The following is a 21,945-nucleotide window of genomic DNA, read 5'->3' on the forward strand; positions in this document are numbered from 1 at the left end:
TGAAATGAAGCGATCGCTACACAGGCGTGTGTGTATTTTGGGTGGGCACCATAGTAAGTAAGTAAGTTTCTTTCAGCTTGTCCCTTTCGGGGTCACCACAGCGTGTCATCTCAGATGAACGCACATATGTTTGGCACAATTTTTACACCGGATGCCCTTCCTGACGCAACCCTTCTCAGGGAGTGGAGGCCCCAGTGGGATACGAACCCACAACCCCTGGTTTACCAAACCAGTGCTCTGACCACTGAGCTACAGAATGACCTCTTTGAATATCTCTCTCGTCTGTGTGACAACCAACAGCACAACAGGTCTCGGGCATTGTAAATATTCTCCTCCGGTTCAATGTCTCCCACAATGTCAAGCGGCTCTGTTTGACCAGGTATGCCGTCGTGAAAATTGTGACGTCATGAGCACGAGCTCTATTCTGGGGTTGATTTCCACATTTCGGACCAAAACACATTCAGCTCTGTGACACAACCTGTCTCCTTCCTGAGCGGTGTGATGGATGGACATTCCCGTAATGTTGTTTATGTTTGCGTATAATTGTTTGTAGTTGAACACGGCACTTTCGAGCATCTAGAAATTGCACCTAAGGATGAGCCAGATTTGTGGCGTTCTAAACAAATATGAGCGCACAGGACAAGCCGAAAGAAAGTTGTTGTTGTTGGATGATTCTCTCTCTGATTTCCAGGATTTCTTTTGATTTTCCCATTATTTTAAGAAAGGAAGCAGAGCGTTTACGATGTGGCCTTAAATAGATCCCTAGGTGTCCCGTCAATTAACTCACATCGTGTCAGTTAACCTTTCAGGAGCATTCGAAGGCATGACCTAATTATCTGGGCTTCCCGATGTTCTTTAAAGACATACAACTTTTTGTGTATGTATACATGTGACATTGGAAAAAAAAAAAAAATTCTAAGAAATTCTGTCTCATTATTGTGACGTTTAACAAAATAATGTGGGTGATCCTGACTGACCTGAAACAGGAGGTGTTGCATTTAATTTGACTTGTGAGACAAAAAATGAAATGTGTTTTTACGTAGTGTATGAAAACGCTTGGCTTCAACACACACACACACACACACACACACACACACACACACACACACACACGTAGATTTAGACTTTACATTAATTTGATCGACCTGATAATTTTTTGCTGATCAGCTCCGAGAAAGACATTTACTCAGTGTTCCCTTCATGCACAGTATATCTGAATCCAAAAGCTAGTTTGTTTTTATATAGTAGTATTGATCTTGTTTTTTCGTGTCTTTTGACATAGTACTGTAAATATCTGACAGCCAATAAAAGTTACCGGAAGTACTTGGACACCACCAGTTTTTCTGCTTTAGACAAGCACTAGTGACCTGCTCTGATGGCTCATGATTAAACCAACCTCAGGCACTATGCTGGTTGGATAACAAAATTTTGTACAGACAAGGTTTAAGATGTTAGGTCTATCTACGATCCATTTGTACTGAAGTGAACAAAAAGTAGCCACACATTATTACGGTGAGATTTACTCAGCTTTGACAGTGCAACATTAGAGCACAGCTGGAGCTAGCTAAGCACAGTTGGTATGAGGCTGAAATAAATAAGAGGTGTAATGTCTTGTGGAGCTTATTTCAGCATTGTTAAAGTGAAACTAAAGCTGCCAAACACACTAAGCATTTGTTTGGAAAACATTGTTGCTACTATTAAACAGATAATATAGGTTCCCGAGATTTGGGATAAAATGTTTTCTTGAAAAACACAGATCCCCTTCAGGAATGATGACCTAGCAGGTAAAAGCTGATTGAGCAGTATTTTTAAGGATTAAGATTTTTGACCTATCCAGCAATAATTAAGACCCCAGTGCCCGACACAAATCCTTTCAACTGCACTAATGCCTTGAGAACCAAGTATCAATACCTGAACTTGTTACATGTACTGTATCCCCCCTCCCCCCCCAAAAAAAATCAATGGGTTATATCCTGGTTGTATGAAATTACAGTCAGTTCCAACATAAAACAAGGCGAGCTACATCCAGTAACCTATTTCTGCAGTGTTGCATAACAACAGTCAGTCAATAAGTGTCATTGGCTGCTCTTTAGTAATCAATAACTAGAGTCCGTTAGAATCTTTGCCAATTTATGAGGGGCAGCGCCAGGTTTTGACCCTCATTTCATCTCAAAAGAAATCATTTTTTGATGCCACTGTAATGGTGTGATGATGTTGCGCTAGCGCTATATTTGGGACAAGACGTGAAAGCACACTTTATTTTAAAAGACAGCACTTTGTCATTTTCATTGTTTTCAAAATGTGACAATGTAAGTTTAAAACGTTTGTAGTCACAGAGGCACAGTGTTGAATGTGTTTCATTAATTTCAAACATAAACTCGCTAGCTGGAGGAGTGGAGAGGTTGCCGTGCGTGCGTTGCTGAGTGACCATGTTGTCTGTTCGGTGAGAATGAGTGTTAGTAGAGGCCGTGTGGTGATCGTGTTTTACCTGTTTTGAGAGTATTTGTGAAGAGAAATCTGTGATCATCCGTGAATGTGTCTCCTTTATAATACAGGTATGTGAGTTTGTGCAGTTTTTTTTTTGTATTCTTTTCATCCGTTGCAATGTAGATCATCTTATTTATTTTTATAATATACTTCGTCTTGTTGAAGCCTTCCGTGTGAAACAGTTTTGAGAATATTTGTGAAGAGAAATCTGTGAACATCCATGAATGTGTCTCCTTTATAATAGAGAGAGGGATAAACCAAGTTGAGACCAGCCAACGTGTGTGTCTTCTCATTCATCCATCAAAAAAAAAAAAAGACAATGCAGAGTTAAAATATGAAAATCATAAAATCGGAAATGGAACTTATAGAGAATTAGACAAGTATCTGGCTATTGAGTACAATATGAGAAATATAATAAATTTCCAGCAGTAATGAATCTTTGAACCCTTTCATGGTGAATTCTTGAAATGATGATTTTGGTGCCATAACGGCATACACTGTACAAATTAAATGACACGGGGCTAAAAAGAGACTACGTCTCTCGGCTGGCCTGGGAATGCCTCGGGATCCCTCCGGAAGATCTGGAAGAAGTGGCTGGAGAAAGGAAAGTCTGGGTATCCTTGCTGAAGCTACTTCGCCCGCGACCCGACCCGGAGAAGCGGTAGAAAATGGATGGGACAAAAAAAAATAAAAAATTGCTTCCAATTGGAGTTCAAATTCCCTCCGAGTCAGAGTTCATAAAAGTAAAAGCCCGACAGCTTGCCCAAAATGGCTGCTTTAAACCAAGATGGCCGACCTCCTGCACGAGTTTGAGAATGAGTCTTTCACGCTTTTTGTCTCTTCTGTTATGATAGATGCTACAGTGTGCCCTTGCCCATTCACGGTTCACCTTTCGCAGCCCTGCATATTAATGGTTTTTGCTCTCCAAGGGTTTTTTTTTCTTTTTAATATACTATATTTTCACAATTGTTGAGATCTTAATTTCTGTTCTAAAAAGACGAGGCCCCACATTAGACATGGTGCTTAACAATGTGGTTCACCTTATGTGCACACTGTGTTCCAACATTTGCTAATGTTGTGTGACTTGTCCAATTAAGTACACTTAAACACAATGGTTCCACTGTTAGCATTTATGCCAGCACGTTTTAGCGTGTATGTATGACACCATTTGATGGTGCCCACGTGGCAATGAAGAACAATTGCATTTTACATCTGTAAGCAGAAGAACCTTACTTCGGCCCACACACTGTCTGTGTAGGCACGTCATGACTGACGATGGTCAGACTCATGCTGTCACAGCAAAAATAATCAAATAATGCGAGAAACACTGTACACCCAATTTTCTATCCAATGGTGAAACTGGTGTCCGAGACTAATCTTTTTGTAACTTTCCAAGAGGCACTACTGAGCCACTCGTACAGCACAAGGTCATGAAGACTGCCTTTGAAATATACAGCGAGTGCAATACTATATTGTCATCAGAGTAGTGTTTGCAAGATTGAGGACTTTTTACCTTTTAGGTTGTCCTGCTCCGCCCGCATGATGTCGATCAAGGAGCTCTCCAGAGTGTTCATGTTGAAGCTGTCGAATGACCTGGTGCGTTCCTAAACAAGAGGAAGAAGTTGTCTCAATTAAAAAGAAGGTCTGCTGAAGTATAAAAGTGTAATTACCGTGTGCGCTGTGACAAGGACCTACAAGACTGGTCTAGTCCTTTTGTGGGTTGGAAAATGTGCAACTCTAAATATGCTGTGGTCCTGTAAAGTACAGTGGTACCTTCACTTTCGAAATCCATTTCGTAACTTTCGTAACAAATAAGATGGCACGAAGATGCTATGGTGATAGACAATGGGAGAGTAGCTATTATCGCTCCACACAAAGAAAGATACAGGATCTGCATCATGGGTAAAGATTGATGTCCCTCCTCACCAATGCGAAGCCAGGAAGATGCTACAGTGATAGCTGATAGGAGAGCAGCTTTATCATGCCACACAAACCAAGATACAGGATGTGTATGTTCAGTGGAATTTGGGGACTGCTAATCCAGCGCCCAATTTTTTCTTTCGTATCCTGAATTTTCTTTTGTAACTAAAGGAGACAATAAAAACAATATTTTTCCGAGAAGGTGTTTTGTAACCTGAATTTTTTGTTACTAGAGATGTTCAGAAGTAGAGGTACCACTGTATGATTTTAAAATGGCACTAAAAGGAACAGAGACAGTTGTTATAGGCAACAGGTTTGTAAGATAAAACGTCACATACCAACCGTAGTGAGAATAGTTCTTTGGGTACGGATGCATACCCAAAATACATGCACACATTCAAAACATACAGAGATATACTTCAAACAAGGGTTTCCCAAACTTACCCAAAATTTGTAGTGGGCTGCCAATGCCAATGAATAAGATGCTGAAATTGGTTTCATTTATTTATAACTAAGAGGTGTATTTTGTTGGATTAAAAACATATGTATTCTTTATCTTGACCTTACTTGACCCTACTCAATGTCAGTAAATGATATATTGACTCGAAACACCCTCAGTACCACACTGATAAGACATCAACGGACTCCGCCTAAAAGTATCCGAGTGGTAGACAACTTTTTTTTTTCTTTTGAAAAATCATAATCTATGCACCCTACCAATATCAAATTTAACGTTAGTGTAGGGAGATTCTATTTTGATACTCATCGCCACATATCAAAACACCAAGTGGCTACACTGTTTCATTCCCTCTCATGTCATTTCTCCATTTGCTATTTGAGCAAAAGCAGAAAACCCATTAAAAAAAAAAAAAACCTCATGTGCTGTCAACCCTTCTGCTGGTTGCATTTTTTTTGTCACCCCCAGCAAGGTGACGAGAAATTGCCTAACCATAATGGCTTGACGGTTGGCACACAACTAATAAACAAGGGATGTTCCCTCGCGCATTATATGGAATGTGTTGTTTCAGCGTGCAAATCTGGAAAAGGACAAAAAAAAAAAACATTTGACAGAAGTATCAATTGTACAGCATTTCAAATACAGCGAACGTTCGCTATTTGCCGAGGTTGAAAACTAGGACTTTGCAAAAATTTGCCTAGATTAGACAAAGCCCGTAAAATGTTAAGAATGGATAGATTAATAGTTTAAACACTAACTATACAGCAAACTATGATCCCAAAGCACTTTCATAATATCTCAAACTCTTCTTACATTATCCTTAGAATTATGGTGCCATGAGAATTATTGGCTCCCTTCTTTAAGTTATATGTTTGCATAGTTTCCCACTTTAATTGTTGAGCATCAAACAAATGTCAATGGATTAACATATCCCGGGTAAACTTAAAATGTTGCTTTGAAATTATTTCATTTATTAAGGGAAAAAAAACTTTGTTACCGAACAGGTTGGGACATTTCCACCAGCAACACCTGAAATAAGGCATATTCTATAACTAGCAATGAGTCTTTCACATCTCCATGTAGATATTTTGGACCAATCTTCCTTGCAGAATGACGTGAATTCAACAAAAACAGAGGTTTCAAGCATGAATGGCCTCCTGAGTGAATTGATATTAAAATATTTATATCAATATCGAATTGAAGTCTTCGTGAACAGAGAGGCACTAGTTTATATAAAGACTGCGTTGCCAAGATTGAGACTTTTTTGACCCCTCAACATGATAGTTTTTCAAAAACCTGACTAATGAGTTTAATTCTTCCCAAAGAAGACAGCACGAGCAGAATTGTTTTCCGTACAACAAGAAAGGAGCTGATGGAAGGTAATCAAGGAGTCGCTACCATTGAACCCTTTGTTGGCCGATTGATGAAAACGTTTGAGCCACAGTACGTGCTGACAACCATTTTTGAATCTGAACGAGAATGAACAGCCATTTTAAGGTCATGTCACTGCATTTCAATCGGATCCAAGTCTGGGCTTTAATTAACCCACTCCAAAACCTTCACTTTGGCTCAGCTGATAAAGCGTTGGCCTCACAGTTCTGAGGTCCCGGGTTCAAACCCAGACCCGCATGTGTTGAGTTTGCTTGTTCTCCCGGTGCCTGGGTGGGTTTTCTCCGGGCACTCCGGTGTCCTCCCACATCTCAAAAACATGCAACATTAATTGGACACTCTAAATTGCCCCAAAGTGTGACTGTGAGTGCGGCTGTTTGTCTCGATGTGCCCTGCGATTGTCTGGCAACTACTTCAGGGTGTACCCCACCTACTGCCCATTGAAAGGTGGAATAGGATCCAGCACTCCCCGCAACCCTTTGGGGATAAGCGGCTAAGAAAAAATGGACAGATGGATGTTTTTTTTTTTTCTTTTCAAGCCTTTCTGAAGTTGATTTGCTGTGTTTTGGAACATTATCCTGCTGCAGAACCCAAGTGCAATTCAGCTTGAGGTCACAAACTAATGGTTGAACTTTGTCCTTCAAGATTTTCTGTTAAAGAGTAGAATTCATAGTTGCATCCGTCACAGTAAGTTGTCCAGGTCTTGAAAGAGAAAAGCAGCCAAAGATCATTACACTACCACCACTAGGATGTTCTTTTTCTAAAATGCTGTCCTACATTTATGCAATCTGAAATGAAACATTGTTGCACTTTCCTATGAACCATTTTATTGTTTTTGACTCAGTGATACACATGGGCTTTCTTTCAATTAATAATGATTTTGCAAACGGTGATTTGCAAATCGGTGCAGCTTTACAGCATCAACCTTTTCAGAAGTTACTTTACTTTCGAAACTTGTATGAATGTTGCATAAAATAAATGCCTGCACACTTAATTAAGGTTATATGAAGGCCATAATTTGACTGCGGAACAGCTTTCAGTTTTTTTAAATTAGTTTTTAAATAGTTTGTTTGACCTTCCAGATTTCCCTATAGACAAAAGTAAACCCTCAGTCTAAAAGAGCAACACTATCTTACAAAATGATAACGTTTTGTGAAATTGACCAACCGGCAAATAATCTGCAATGCCACCACATGGTTAGTATGTTCACTTTTTGCCAGTCACACCCTGGCTACACATTGGTGGTGCCACATTGTACATGCAACAATGCGAGAACAGAGCAAAACTACCTTGGGAAGAACAGCTCACAGTTCAATGACAGACCACCGAGTCAATGAGAGGTCACAAAAAACACATGACCGAGAGTCGTGTAAGCAGACAAGGCACCTCTTTTTTCTTTTCTTTTTTTGTGTATTTTCTGACTTGACATTCTCCAAATTCATTAACCACTTTTTATCTAATCAACAAGCAAGTGGCTGGTTGTCTTGACATGCCAGCTAGTTAAAAGACGGCCATTTAGCAGCAATATCTATCCATCCATCCATCCACCCATTTTCTTGGCCGCTTATCCTCACAAGGCTCGCGGGGATGGCTGGAGCCTGTCTCAGCTGTCAACGAGCAGGAGGCAGGGTACACCTTGGACTGGTTGCCAGCCAATTGCAGGCCACATAGAGATAAACAGTCACACTCACACTCACACCTAGGGGCAATTTAGAGTGTCCAATTAATGTTTCATGTTTTTGGGATGTGGGAGGAAATCTGAGTGCCCAGCGAAAACCCACACAGGCACGGGAGAACAGGCAAATTCCACACAGACAGGGCTGGGACGAACCCCGGACCACAGAACTGTGAAGCCGACGCTTTAGAGCTGCTCCACCGTGCCGCCCCACAGCAATATCCAAAATGGCATTTTGAAAACATGTGCAGTGCTCAATCAGACGTGTAATATTTAATCATTCGTGACTCTCCACTGTACCTTTATTGGTCTTCAATCAGTATAACACACAGTGAAAGAAAGGAAAAGCAGAAACATAGTACATATTCGGGTTGTGTACTACATTATACATCAAACGGGGAATAATTTGTAATGAGTAGGACTGCAAATACAATGGTTGACCCAATATGATTCATTTCTGAACAATAAGTGAATGGTAAACTGGAAATTGTTCCAGCCTGTGATGTGGTTCACTCGCATCAATTCACAGCAGGCTGTGTGGTTTCAGTTCCCACAAAGGCACATTGTGAATGTGAACGGTTGTCTATACAGTACTATCAACCAATCTAGGGTTTAGTCAACCTTACACCTGAATTCTGCTGGAATGGGCTTCAGCAACCCGCAACCCTAAACTAGCTAAGCGCAGTAGACTCTTTCCTATGTTAATGTTTTCAATATTTGGTTCATCTGGTGCATTCATGTCTCATGTCACCTGCCTGCATGTGAGGAGGAGTTAAAAGGGAAACCCGGGTGAAATGTTGAGTGGGAAGGATTATCCCGGGATCGAGAATATTTCGACCTTTACGTCTCCATGTAAATTGCCGGAAAGTTGTTTGTTTCACCTCTTGTTATTGTGTTCCTAATCACATACTCGATAACGGGGAGGGAGAGGAAGCAAAGCAGAGAGGGCAGAGGGAGATGAAAGAAGGCGATGATGGAGAGATGGAAGGCATACAAGGCAAAAGGAAAGGTCTTTTCTCTCTGCTTGCCTTACCAGGAGGCCAGGAAGGGGAAGCGGACTGTGCTTTTGATGCTTGTGAATATGGTTGCGGTAAGCCAAAGTATTTCAAAGCTCTGCTGCAATATTAAATACCCCAACTGTCAGAAGTTACCTATTAGCAATTGTTGGCTAAATGGTGGAATTGTTGTGCATGAGTTAACATGGGGTGTAATAAGGGTAAGAGAAACAGAAACCTTCCATTGCTTTGGGATTAGTGAAGGATTACGCTGAATTGAGTTCATTGTATGCAACCGACTGAACTAAATACAGCGCAACACATCCAAGAACTTTTTGTCCAGCGTTAGTGTTTTACTGTCATGATAGTAGATGATCACAAGTTGTCACGTGAAGACTGACTGACATGAAGTGTTGACTCTGTAAAAGCATGTTTAGCCCTGTTACTGCTTTTATACTGGTAAATTTCTACTTCTTGTTTTTGTTAACTTCGGAATCGTAAAGTCGGAATTCGTGTAAACTAATTGGACTTGTTTTGGATAATTTGCGACTGATGTCATCCATTTGTGTCAGTTCGTTGGAGCCGTTTGACAAGGGGTGCTTAGTGAAGAGATCAGACTGCTGCATTAGCATCTACCGCTCGCCACTAGCTACCCGCATATATGTTAGTTGTCACCAGTGATCAAATGATAGTGTTTTATAAGTGTGTTATTGTCCACAATTCAAATTTGTATTTTTATGCGACAGATTAGTCATTAAAATTCAGCATTTAATGCAATGCTTTATTATTTCTGTTGTATTAATATTAGACTGGTCAACTTCTGTTTGTACTTGAAATAAAAAGTAAGGTTATATGATGAACTCTGGAAAAATTACAAGGGGTTATCTTGTCCATTTTCTCCAAGTACTTCATCCCACATTCCAAAAACATGCATGTTAGGTTCACTGAAGTATAATGTACATTGGTGAGTAAAAAGGTTGTTTGTTTAACATGGGCTCCAGCTTGTATGGATGGCTATGAAATCGCATTTTGTAAATCAATTAAATGTTGACAAGTGTAATGGAATGAATGGACTGTGGTCGACCAGTGTACCACAAGACCTTTCCACATATTCAGTGTATTGTTTTCTCTTGGTTTGTTGAGACTTATATGTAGAAGATATAACCCTTCAGACTAATTAAAGCCTATGCCATCATTGGCATGTGCACGTGCACACTCATGCACAGTTTCGGAGTATCTGTCAAGGGCGTGCGAAGGGCACAACAAAGCCGAATGATTCCAGCAGTGTGTGCTGTGTGGAGCCGAGCTCTGGCCCCTCATTAGTTTTAAAACATTTCTCTCATTTAGCACCAACGTGACAAAGAGCAGGGGTAATGACTGAAACCTCGGGGTTCTGCAGCTTAATGGCTTGGTTAGAATTAGTCCATGTAAGACGTACATGAGAATTTCTATGCACGTGTCTTGATTAAAGGATGAAAAGGTATCTAATGATTTCTTTTAACTCACTCACCATCACACACACACCTGCAAACTATGCAACATGTGTCAACTTTCAATCATGAACTTTGGTCATGAGATGGTGGTTTAACTGATTAGATATGTGAATAAAACTATTTCTTGTGCTTGACAAAACATAACTCCCAATTCATTTCAAGAGATAACAGGAGATGCACTACATGCCTAAATAGACAATTTGGAAGCACACCAATATTTTGGGGAAAAAATATCTTTAGACAGCTTGGAAGGTCAAACCATCATTTTGCTCCTGGCAAGAAAGTTAACTGCAAATGTTTGCCAATAGTGCCAGCTGAAAACTGGTTATAAACAAATGAGCTGCATGAGGCATTTTCAGAAAATAAATCTCAATAGTCACAGTCAAAGTAAAATAATGAAAAAAACATCACCACCCTCCAGCCACAAGAACGCTCAGGATTCTTAAATCGCTAACACTAACTAGCCGTTTGCAAGTTAGCTGCCAAATGGTGAGCTGCTCATACCGGTTTTCACTTCTCATCAATTATAATTAGCCCCAACCTATTTACTATCCACTATTCCCAGACTCACCTACTCGAGTTTCTTTTTTTATGGAACCTAACAACTATTGAATATGTGCTACTATATGGTTAGGGGCACCCATGGCCCAATGCTTAAGATCGTCACCTGCCATTGTGGGGGACCAAGGATCAAGACCCAAACTCAACCATTCCCTAGACTCATGGCTGTGGTGTCTTTGAGCAAGACATTGATAAACTGAACTATTCCTCGGGCGCTTCAGCTGGCCCTTGTTCCAGTGTGTGCCACTACCAAGTGTGTGTTCATTGTGATGGGTATAATGCAGAGAACAAATTTTGTGTGCATCACTGTATGTTCATGACAATAACAATGATTTTTCTTCTGCACCACATTAGTAGAAGAGTAGCTACCATTTGCTACTAGCTGATGGCCAGCATCTTGAATCGCCAATGTGTGTGGGATATTAATGTTTTAAGAAATGACATCAGACTGTCACTGTGCTCTCGGCACAGGAGTCACCTGCTAATATTAGCCGCAAGAGGTCTGAGCTTTCTTGCTAGCCAATGAGTAGCTGGCTCATACATGACATTCATTATGACTTGTTAAAGGACAGATTTTTTTTTCCCCCAAATAACATCACAGTGGCTACGAGTTTATGTTTTCACTTCTGTGACTGATACTGAATGTTTAAAATATTACTTAAAACATTGTGTGTACAGTTTATGAGGCCAGTGAAGGTTTCAAGAAGGCAACAGTTTAACCCTAAATTTTTCTATTTTTCCACTAAAAGAAATATTTTGAAAGCAAATTTTTTGTGCATTATGCAAAGAGGGAGGAAAAAAATGATATTTTAAGAGAACATACACACTGACTTTAGTTGCATTAAGACAAAAGCTGAGCCACTTAAATGTACTTAGTTTCCACATGATAGAGCAGTGGATCCAGGCCACCATGCAAATCAAAACAAACCAGAGAAACTGTTATAAGTAGGCCAAAAATATTTAACTCATAAATGCTCTTTATACACTAAATAAAACTACAACTAGAAAGAAGATTATGGTTAAAAAAATAATCATGATAATAAAGGCAAAATGTGTGTCATATGGTGGTGTGCATTTGTCATTTATGAAGCTGCTTGTAATTGGTTATTCAAAAAAAAAAAAATTTAAATAAGTAGTTGGAATTTTAATATTTTACTTTTCAACAGTAGTAATCACTTGCCCCGTGCAGCTACTCATATTTTTTGGGGGTAGGGAGAACGGAATACACTATAAATTTGTTTAATCATGTTCTTGCATGAATCTAGTATGGCCCTTTGAGGACAATAAAAACTGAAAACGGCCCCTGATTGGCACTAAGGTTACCTGACCCCTGATCTAACAAATGTGCACAGTCTGTCTAATTTGGTCTTTTCTAATTGTTCAACAACCAAATATTGATTGAAAGTCCTTTCCAACAATTGGGAGTCCAGCAGAGAATGAATGAGGGTTGGGGGTGCCCAATAACTGATGTCAACTCTTTACAAACAGAGCGCTTTGTAACAAACAGTTGTCCAGGTGGTTCTCTGAAAACAACATCCTGTCTTGGCTTACAGTGAGTAGACACCAAGTGACACAGGACCACATCTCTGACCTTGTAAATTAAATGAGTGAGAGGCTGGCAGACAAAGAATTTTACTGCAACTTCAATTTTATAACATAAATCACATTTTAGGGAGGAGAAGCTAGGCACTGGCTACTAGGTGCAGTGACTGTTAGCAGGAGTGCTGCTGGCTGGCCATCAGCCCAGCCCGAATAATAAAGCTGCTCTAATACATCAGCATCCCCGCTTACTGCCGCCTGCGCTACAGTGCTGGAACATGGCGTGCTCTGCGTGGCTCTTCCTGTTACTTTGGGATGAACAGCCATGAAGCAGCATATGGACTCCCCAAACAAAAATAATCCAAAAACAAACCCATCTGAATTCTCTGTACAAAATGGTGGATCTGTTGTGTCCATGCTAAATCCGAAACTTCATAAGCGAATAGGAAAGCAGTGTGATGAGGATCTTATGTCATCTAATTAATAAAGACTTACCACAGTATAAAAAGTCTACACCCCCCCAGTTCAAATGCCCGATTTCTGTTACATATATAAAAAAAGAAAATTTTGTTTCATTAATGTGTCATAACTTGTAGAAAGCAATTGAAAACAAATCCTTTTGAGAGGGGAAGTAAAAAAATAACTTTGATCTCGTAGTTGCACATGTGTACACTCTTATAAATGGAGCTGTGATTGTGTTCAGAACTATCCAGTCATATTCAAACTCCAGTTAAATACGAGCCAGCACATATCTGTCACCATATAAAGGTTCTTTGATGAACCCTGAATAAATTTCAGATGTTCTACTAGCCTATTCCTGACATTTTTGTAGTTACATCTTACAAGCAAAGCTCAGCAGAGCGCTTCCACAGCAGAAAGATCTCAATTTTACAGGGGTACCAGTCAAAAGAAGGGTAGAAAAGAATTTCCAAGGCATTAAATATACATTGGAGCAAAGTGAAGACAGTCACAATCAAGGGGGAAAAAACAGGATAAGTGACATTACCAAGAACTGGATGTCTCTCCAAAATTGATGAAAAGACCTGGAGAAAATGAATAATGCTGACAAGCAACATTGATGGAGTTGCAGGAATTTCAGGTAAGTACTGGCTGTTTAGTACATGTGTGTCTTCTTCATATGTCTGGGCTAAGAGGTATAGTATCAAGATGAAAAGTGTATCTAAATGTAACACAAGCCTGGTTACACAATTGAAAACAGAATTGAAATCTTCTGAATTCATATAGCAAAATGTGTTATAGTTCGATAAAACCAAGGTTGAACTTTATGTTAACATGCCTCCAGTTAGGCATGGTAGTAGTGGCCTTCTGCTTTAGGGATGTTTTTCTTCAGCTGTTACTTGGGCCTCAGTCATGATGGTGTGGATTGTGAACAATTTGAAATAAGTCAGTGGTAGTTTCTGCGAGAAAGCTGAAAATGAGCTTTCAGCATGACAATAGCTTAAAGCACACGTCCAAAATTGACAAAACATGGAAAACTATCAACGTTTTGGAATGCTGCAACCAGAGGCTAGACCTGAATTCCACCATAGATCTGAGGGTGACTTCAATGGGAATAAGTAAGAAAGCAATCTTGACTTTGTGGGTTTTTGTTACAAAAAAGAAGGCAAAGTTTCTTTGGTAAAAGTAATTCATTTCTTTACATCACAAAAACCTGGCATTTGAGCATGGGAGTGAAGACAATGGCTACTGTATATTGTACAGTGTAAATGGACATAAATTAGAGTGGTTGGCAAACCTCCGGCTGCCTTGTGCAACCTATGTCATCAGTCATGTGAGTGCTGCATCATCTCTACAATGCAACATTTAAAAAAACAAAACTGGCTTGTGAAGTGCTGAAACTCTGACAATTCAACAGAGTGGAACATCAAAAGTTACATGGCTCAAAAGTGCTACAATTTGATTTCTAACACTGGTGTGGAAGATTTTTAGAATGCAGGACTTAAAACTCAGCATCTAAAAGGAGTTACAAAACCTTGTTTTCTATTATTTTCCGATGCCACACAAAATGGGTACCAGTAAAGACAAAGAGGAAGGTATGAAAACAACGATACAAGTGGAAATAGTACTTACTAAAGGAAGAGTCTGGCTGTGCAATATCATTAATAAACCAATTTAACCAAATGAATACAAATGTAATTAGCATGTATCTGAAAAGCATAATGGCAAAGCATGGAAATGAAAATATTTCTATTTATTCCTATGGAGAAAAATGATTTGAAATTAAGTTTTGAGTTACAATCGGAAAAATATTACATTCGGAAGTCAGCTAATGTAATTAATTCATATTATTTCCATTGGTTATTGGTGGGGGGGGGGGGATCATCCATCGATGGTCTCTGATCTGAATAATTTAAGAGTCAACCACCATCACAGAACTGATTGCGTTGGACTTGAAGGTTCCATTGGATAAGAAAATGTTCAACCATTTTCAACAACAGTGGCACTTAATACCACGTAAATTGAACTCCACGAGGCAACCTGACACTAGTGTGGTAATCCAAAGCAATGGCCTCAACATCGACAACTGCCACACTGCAAAACAGTCATATTGTAACACACTAGAACAACCTAATTTTTAGTTCGATTTTGGATGGGCGCCACTTTTAAGTCCAGAATAATGCACATTCATGTTTCAGGCCGTCCCGACAAAATGGTTTCTCCTTCAGAAACAAACTGAATTGTGTTCTTCATAAGTGGGTTATACTTGTGTAATTTCTGGTACTTTTGTAACACAGTCGGAGGAAGGTCATTGAATGGCTAGCGTCCTTCCATGTGTACATGCTGTATGACAAGGCCAGAAGGACAATGCTACTTTGCTTGATCTGATTCAACCACAGAAAGAAAGACATACTCCTCTGAGGCCCTGCAAGACTTGAATCTTAAAGCTAACCAGGAAGATTGACTCGAGATTGTTTGTGGCATCAAGATGGATGCGGTGGTGTCGCCAAAACGTGCACCTTGTCAGACCACTCAGTTACACTGTTTTGAGTGTAAAAATACAATAAATAAGATGGGCCAAGGGCATGTCGAGACATGTCAGAACAATGTCCTTACTGTTTAGCTCAAGGTACACTGTGAGTCACTACTCATCACTGTAGTAGGAGTACGTAACAAATACAGCGGAATACCAAAGGTCGTATACATTCTGTTTCCAACCTACAATTTATCCTAATTAAAATAAATAAATAAATAAAATACCTGTGGGGCACAATGGAATAAACTAATAGTGAAATAATCATTCAATCATTAAATTTTATGATACCACCACATATAAGATTCTGGATTGCCAAAAACATTTCACCATTGTACAATACACATAAAACTACTCTTCTGTTGATGACTGGCATAATGTAGGGTCAACGTTTGAAGAGTCCAGTTACACTGAGAAACCATTTTGAGCAGACAGGACAACGAAACCCCGTTACATCAAACGAAAAATCATTTTCAGGACAATGCGTATTATAGCACTTCTGCTTTTTGCTATCACCAGTACCCTTCCATGGTAGTATCACAAATAAAAAGATTATGTGACGTTAATACTTTTGGTGCTCATTGCTCTGCAGTCTTTTTTTTTTTTTTTGAGGACAAATCTGGTAAGTGAATAGGAATAATTTGCGAATAAACCCTAAAAATACCACGACAAACAATTATTTCAAACTCATGTTACAACATTACCCTTCAAAATAAATGGCTCAGAGATTATTTAGTCTTGGAAAGAAAAAAAAATGCACCAACACCATTTAGCAATGTAAAAACAGAAATTACTGTAATACTTCTTTGTTAGGCATTTTATCATTGTTTACTCAGTGACCCATTGATATGCCATTTTTTAAAAAAAATACATGTTGAAAACAAAGATTTTGTTGGGAAGTTAGCTTTTTAGTTAGCTTTCACCCACTGCCAATTTCAATCTTGACCTTTCTCTGCAGCATTTTGAGGTTTACCACCGTGCCTGTTGGACCTCTACTGGAATCATTCATCACGCTACTGTTTGCTGTAAAGCCACTTGGCTATCAGCTGGTGGCCAACACCAGATACTACACAGCTTACATGGCGCCTATAATGGGTCAGGCGGTTTGGGCAGCTTGTTAAGGCATTACAGATGGAGCATAAAAATATCGTATTATGTACAAATGTGTTTTTTTAGAAAAAAAAATCTTAGTTTTATTACACACACATTTGCTACAAGGGTTCATTCATGAATTTCTAGGGTTTACTGTATACAACATGTATAATTACATTTGAATACAATTTGACTTGCACCAGATGGTGGTCTTTACGACCAATTAGTAGAGGCTACTGGCAGCAAAGACAACAAAGGAAGCCACTGCACACGTTTTAAGAACATCTAATGAGGATATTGATTTGAATCCATCCAAATACGTGACTGACAAGTTTATTTGCATGCATGGAGAAAAGCACACACAAATGCACCCCGCCCCCCAAAAAAGGGCACTGGGTGTGTACAGTACTTAGAGAGGTCATGAGGTCAAGCTGAGCCTATGGCAAACGTCATCTCTCAGCCCCCCGGCTCATTGTGTGAAGACCTATGCAATCAATCTTGAGGTGGATCAATACAATGAATTTATCTTGATGCACCCTTTACCCCTTTGCCATCCATCCTGTCAGGCCTTTTTCTACATGTGGTAACAATTATTTTTGTGCACTGATCTTAACTATTACAAAATCACATTTAATGTGTCATGAGGCCATTTTGTCAGTATCTTAATAGCACACACATCTTGCTTATTAGTAAAGATGCAATCAAAGAAAATCATCAGGCTCCATTTCAGGCTCATTCAGGCTCACTTCAAAATGACTGGACTTGTCCCCCACCCCCTTCCTCTGAAGGTTGTGTTGAATGCTGAAAGCTTGTTGGCGTGTCACTCCGGTCAGGTAGCGCGTGCAAGCCATTCTAGGAAAGGTATGCCTCGATACTTCCAAGTGAATAAGATATTGATACCTTGTGATGAGGCACAAAGCAGAGTCGTCCCCCCCCCCTCCCCCCAGTGACACCTTCCCTTTGATCCAAATCATCAACTGATATGGTTTGCTATTTAAAACCTCTCTCATCAGATTTTAGAACCTTTCCTCCATCCTTGATACCACCCCCTACCCCACCCAACACCCCTCGGCTCCCATATGTAGCACACTGCAACATTGCAGTGACACAACCACATTAGTCATCATCCCAGACACGCAAAAAAACAAGCACATGGGCGAGAAAAAAAAAAAATGATTTATAAATTCACGCGTCAACAGAACTGCCTTGTTAATCCGTGCCTACCACCCACCCCCATGTCTAAAAATAGCAGCTATATCACCTTTACAATAATGAATTAACAGGAAAAGGGCAGGATGCTGTTTTATCATATTTCGCACAAACATTGGCGGCAAAAGTGAATTAAAAGACACGAACATTGGTCATGTAGCTGTTCACATAGCTGACTCTATAACAGCTAGGATTACCGTCCAGCCCAAAAAAGCAGTTGTACAGAACGCACATGCACGTATGCACAGACCCAAATCTGTACACAAATCGAAACCAACTACTTACCTACCTTAGTCATAAATACAATTAATATTTGTTTGACAACCAATTAACCATGAGACTAAAACAAATCAACCAGTACAGCAGTAACAGAGAGTGGGCCTCCTTGTGCTGTGGGACAATGCAAAAAACATTCCTATCTTATAAAATGTCATAACTACAGCAAATATTTGGATGGAAAACCTTGGCTGTGTGAATGCAATGAAGAACAGAAATTACGGAGTGACTGAGCGTGTCTTCCTGTCCAGTCGAATGACATTCAAACTAGTTTAATGCATGATGTTCGTCGTAAACCTAGGACATCTATTTAATGGGAGTATCACATACCTGGAAAGGGAAGATGTTATCACTGCGGCCGACGCCGTCATCCATCCAGGACTTTGGGTTGAAGCCGGCAGGGCTGTTACGGGGGTACTTCTGGGACGCCACGTGGTTATTAAGGAAGGTCTTCTTCAGTGGGGAGATGGAGTTGATGGGGGTCATGCCGCCATTGAGACCTCGGCGATAGTCTCGGCCCTGAGATCCTCCCCAGCCACCGCCGCCACTTCCGTAGCCACCTCCTGGACTCCAGGAGGTTGAGGATCCCGGGGAGGGAGAAGGGCTCTGGTAGCTGGCTGGGCCCCACGGGGACGGGGGCTTGCTCAGGCTGTTGGACAAATGCGGCAACTGGTTAAAGGGCGGATTCCTGTGCGGAAAGGGCGGAGGAGGGTGCGGGGAGGCAGGCGAGCGCCGGTGCTGCTGGTGTTGGTTGTGGGGATGCTGGAAGTGGGGGTGCGGCGGGGGAGCCGGGTGGTGCTGCGAAAGTGCAGTGGCGGGTCCTATCTGAGGGGAGAAATTGCCGCCGAAGCCCGGGCTGACGTGATGGGAGAAGTTCTGGAACAGCAGCGTGCCGTTGTTGGCAGAGGCCGGGTTGAAGAAGCTGACGTCCTCGTTGATTATGGTCGACGGCGCCGGCGGGATGGCCGCCGACCAGTTGTTGAAGCCAGTAAGAGATGAAGAGGTGGTGCTGGACTGGACATGGCCTCCCAGAGCGGATGTCTCCTGGTAATCAAAGCCTGTCAGAACTGGGGACTCGAGGCGGATCTGCTTCTCTTTCCCAGTACTGCCTTCAGGCGAGCCGTTGTCCACTTTACCATCCTCCGACCGGGCTTTTTCCAGTTCTGAAATGATCCCGCCGCCGCCGCTACCCTCCTGGTGATTCCCAGGGGACAGCTGCTTTTCTTGCGTTTCTTGCATTTCTTGTTGCTGCTGCACTTTGGGTTTCTCGGGCCCGCCCAGGATTTCATCTTGAACGCTGCTGTGGGTGGCCGAGGCAGGGAAAAGCCAGGGAGAGCCCGCCGTGGTGCCATTCCCTGCGGCGGTGGTGCTGTTTATGAACGCAGCAGGGCTCTGCGACACATTTTGGTGGTGGTGCGGGGGTTGCAGATGCGGGTGGATTCGGACCGGGAATGCAGACTTGTTGCCAGTGTTGTTTTGAACTAGGACTCCGAACCCGTAATCCCCCATTTGTTTGCTCCCCCCACACACACAAATAGTATCCCGTGATCGTTTGGTCCTGTTGAAAGAACACACAGATAGGATGGTGTGTCACGATTAGCAAACACGATACACAAGACTTATAAACTGACATTCAAAGAGCGTAAGTCATATTTTTATTCCTGTTGGATGTGCTTTCTCCATTTACGGGATTTCTAAACATGATCATCAACACCCTCCGCAATGACCCCATTTCCAGCAGCGAACAATCTAGTTAGAGCTATGGGGAAAGCACACGGTTAACGTTCGACATGTTCACCGGGCTAATTATAACCGCGTGACGTTGCCCAACTTGTCCACGGACAGCTGAGTCCCACCACCACCACCCCACCCCACGCCCCGGAGGGAGACAATCGTTTTGACTTAACGCAACAAAAAAAAAACCAACAAAAAAAAAACGACGGACACGTCATGGACTTGTGCCCGCCGTGGGGGCAAAAATAGAAGAGACGTTTTAAAGACTGATCGACGTATGGGGAAATGTTCCAGAAAACATACACACACAAACGCACGACCTTGTTTGACAGCTGTCAAGAAGTCTGCGCTGTTTAATCGGTCAAGTGCAATACGCGATCGTTTGACGAAATACGCACCATAAAGATGTGCATTGTGCTTTTTGACGACTGACAAAAAGAAAAGACTGAGGCTAAAAGTAACCGGTAAAAACAAGTTAGCCAAGTAGCTAAGATGGGTTACTAGCCATAGCAAGCTAGCCTCGAACTGTTAGCACGAGCCGTTAACTGGCGAGTATAAAACGTCTTTTTTTCCCCCTTCACCTTTTTGATCACCCCCTCCGACCTCGGCAACGTCTTTGTCGGGAACCTCCCGTCGGCTTGACAGCAGGCTGGTGTCCTTGAAAGGATGTCTTAAGGGCGGCGGAGGCGATTTAATAGCTGTGAGTCGTACAGTGCAGTCGGTCAGTTTTTTTTTCTCCTCCTCCCTTCTCTTGACGTGTCCTGCCTGCTCAATGACACCGCTTTGCCTCGAATGTGGACCGTGTCACCCGAACGAAGTGACTTTGCTAAAAGCTTGGCGACGCGTCAAAAGCGCTCGGATGCGGAATGCCTCGCAAGCCTTATTCGGTCGGTTTCATTTTAAGCTTGGCTTCAGTATTTTTATCCAGCCTGAGTCCTTGTGTGAGTGAGTGAGTGAGCTTTGGCTTGCCCCCCTTCTCCTGAAGCCGACCGTGGCCGAATGACAGTGAGGGATCAGCCCAGCACACACTTCCGCTTATAGTCCCGCCCCTTGCTTCCAGACCGCGCCCTCTTGAGCCGCACCTCGGCCTTTGATTGGTCAAAAAAACGGTAGCCGTGCTCTGTGCACGCCCACCACAGCTATGAGCTTCACACAGGAACAATACAGCCAAGACGCTCAAGAGGAGGACACAAATGATAAGATGGAAGTCTTTTTTTTTTTTTTCCCAGCGTGACCTGTCTTCTACTATTAGATATCATATTTTCACGCCTGACCATGGGTCAGCAGGAAATTTCAAGTTAATTTAAATGTCTGTATTTTCGTTCCTTTGTTTTTCAAATGCAATTCTAAATTTGAAGATTATGGTGCTTTTGTAACAAAAAAAAAAATCTACCTTTTTTGTATAAATTATAAAATATGCATTACAACCACTGATCCAGTTGCGCCAAGATTTATTGAGCTATTCAACCCCTGACAGATGCATAATATTTCTTGGTGGGGGGGGCATAATTTCTAATGTTACATGCTACAAAGATCATATTAACAACAACGAAGCATCGCTCACACAGTCTGTCCGTGATGTCTAATTCATTGTGCTGCTACTTCTAATGTTCCACTTTGACCACCCGAAGACACTCAGTAAATTGCTGGAATAAAAGTAATTGATCATAGAGGATGAAGAATATATCCTTGAGTATTGAAATTTGTAATATGCAGAACATTACAAGACCAAGGTGTAAATCAGATTTGTTGACTTCCTGTGTGTGTGTGTGTGTGTGTGTGTGTGTGTGTGTGTGTGTGTGTGTGTGTGTTGTGTGTGTGTGTGTGTGTGTGTGTGTGATGGGATGTGGGAGGAAACCGGAGCGCCCGGAGTGCCGCCATATATATATATATTCCTTTATGATATACGTAAACGCTAATGATGCGTAAATACAAACGATGGCTAAACATCAGATATTGTCATCTTTAGAAGTTGCTCCGCTGTTTTTGTTTGAACATCAGTTACTTAAGGGCTTTTAAAACTGTCTATCCAGGCTAACTGTTAGCATGTCAATGTCATTTTATATTAAAAACTGCTTTCGGCTTGTCCCGTAAGGGGTCGCCACAGCGTGATATCGCAGATGAAC

At 41.3% G+C, this 21,945-nt stretch overlaps 1 protein-coding gene across 4 annotated transcripts in view; it reads right to left on the bottom strand.

Annotated features, from left to right (window-relative positions):
- The window catches only part of cpeb4b (cytoplasmic polyadenylation element binding protein 4b), a 45,169-nt gene extending 23,868 nt beyond the window's left edge, over positions 1 to 21,301 (bottom strand). For 2 of the 4 annotated variants that reach the window (XR_009792488.1, XM_061803453.1), the window contains exons 1-3: positions 20,401 to 21,205; positions 18,416 to 19,643; positions 4,001 to 4,091 (exon numbers count right to left, since the gene is read on the bottom strand). Coding sequence is in view for 3 of the 4 variants with exons in the window: in XM_061803453.1 (XP_061659437.1) it covers positions 4,001 to 4,091; positions 18,416 to 19,594 (1,270 nt within the window). In the remaining variant the exon portion in view is untranslated. Of the gene's footprint in view, positions 1 to 4,000; positions 4,092 to 18,415; positions 19,644 to 20,400 lie in introns of all 4 variants that reach the window. The other 2 variants (XM_061803455.1, XM_061803454.1) reach the window with 1 other exon arrangement.
- Positions 21,302 to 21,945: the final 644 nt, after the last annotated feature.

The sequence above is a fragment of the Syngnathoides biaculeatus genome, chromosome 18 (assembly GCF_019802595.1).
Source record: "Syngnathoides biaculeatus isolate LvHL_M chromosome 18, ASM1980259v1, whole genome shotgun sequence".
In the NCBI taxonomy this organism is placed as follows: Eukaryota; Metazoa; Chordata; class Actinopteri; order Syngnathiformes; family Syngnathidae; genus Syngnathoides; species Syngnathoides biaculeatus.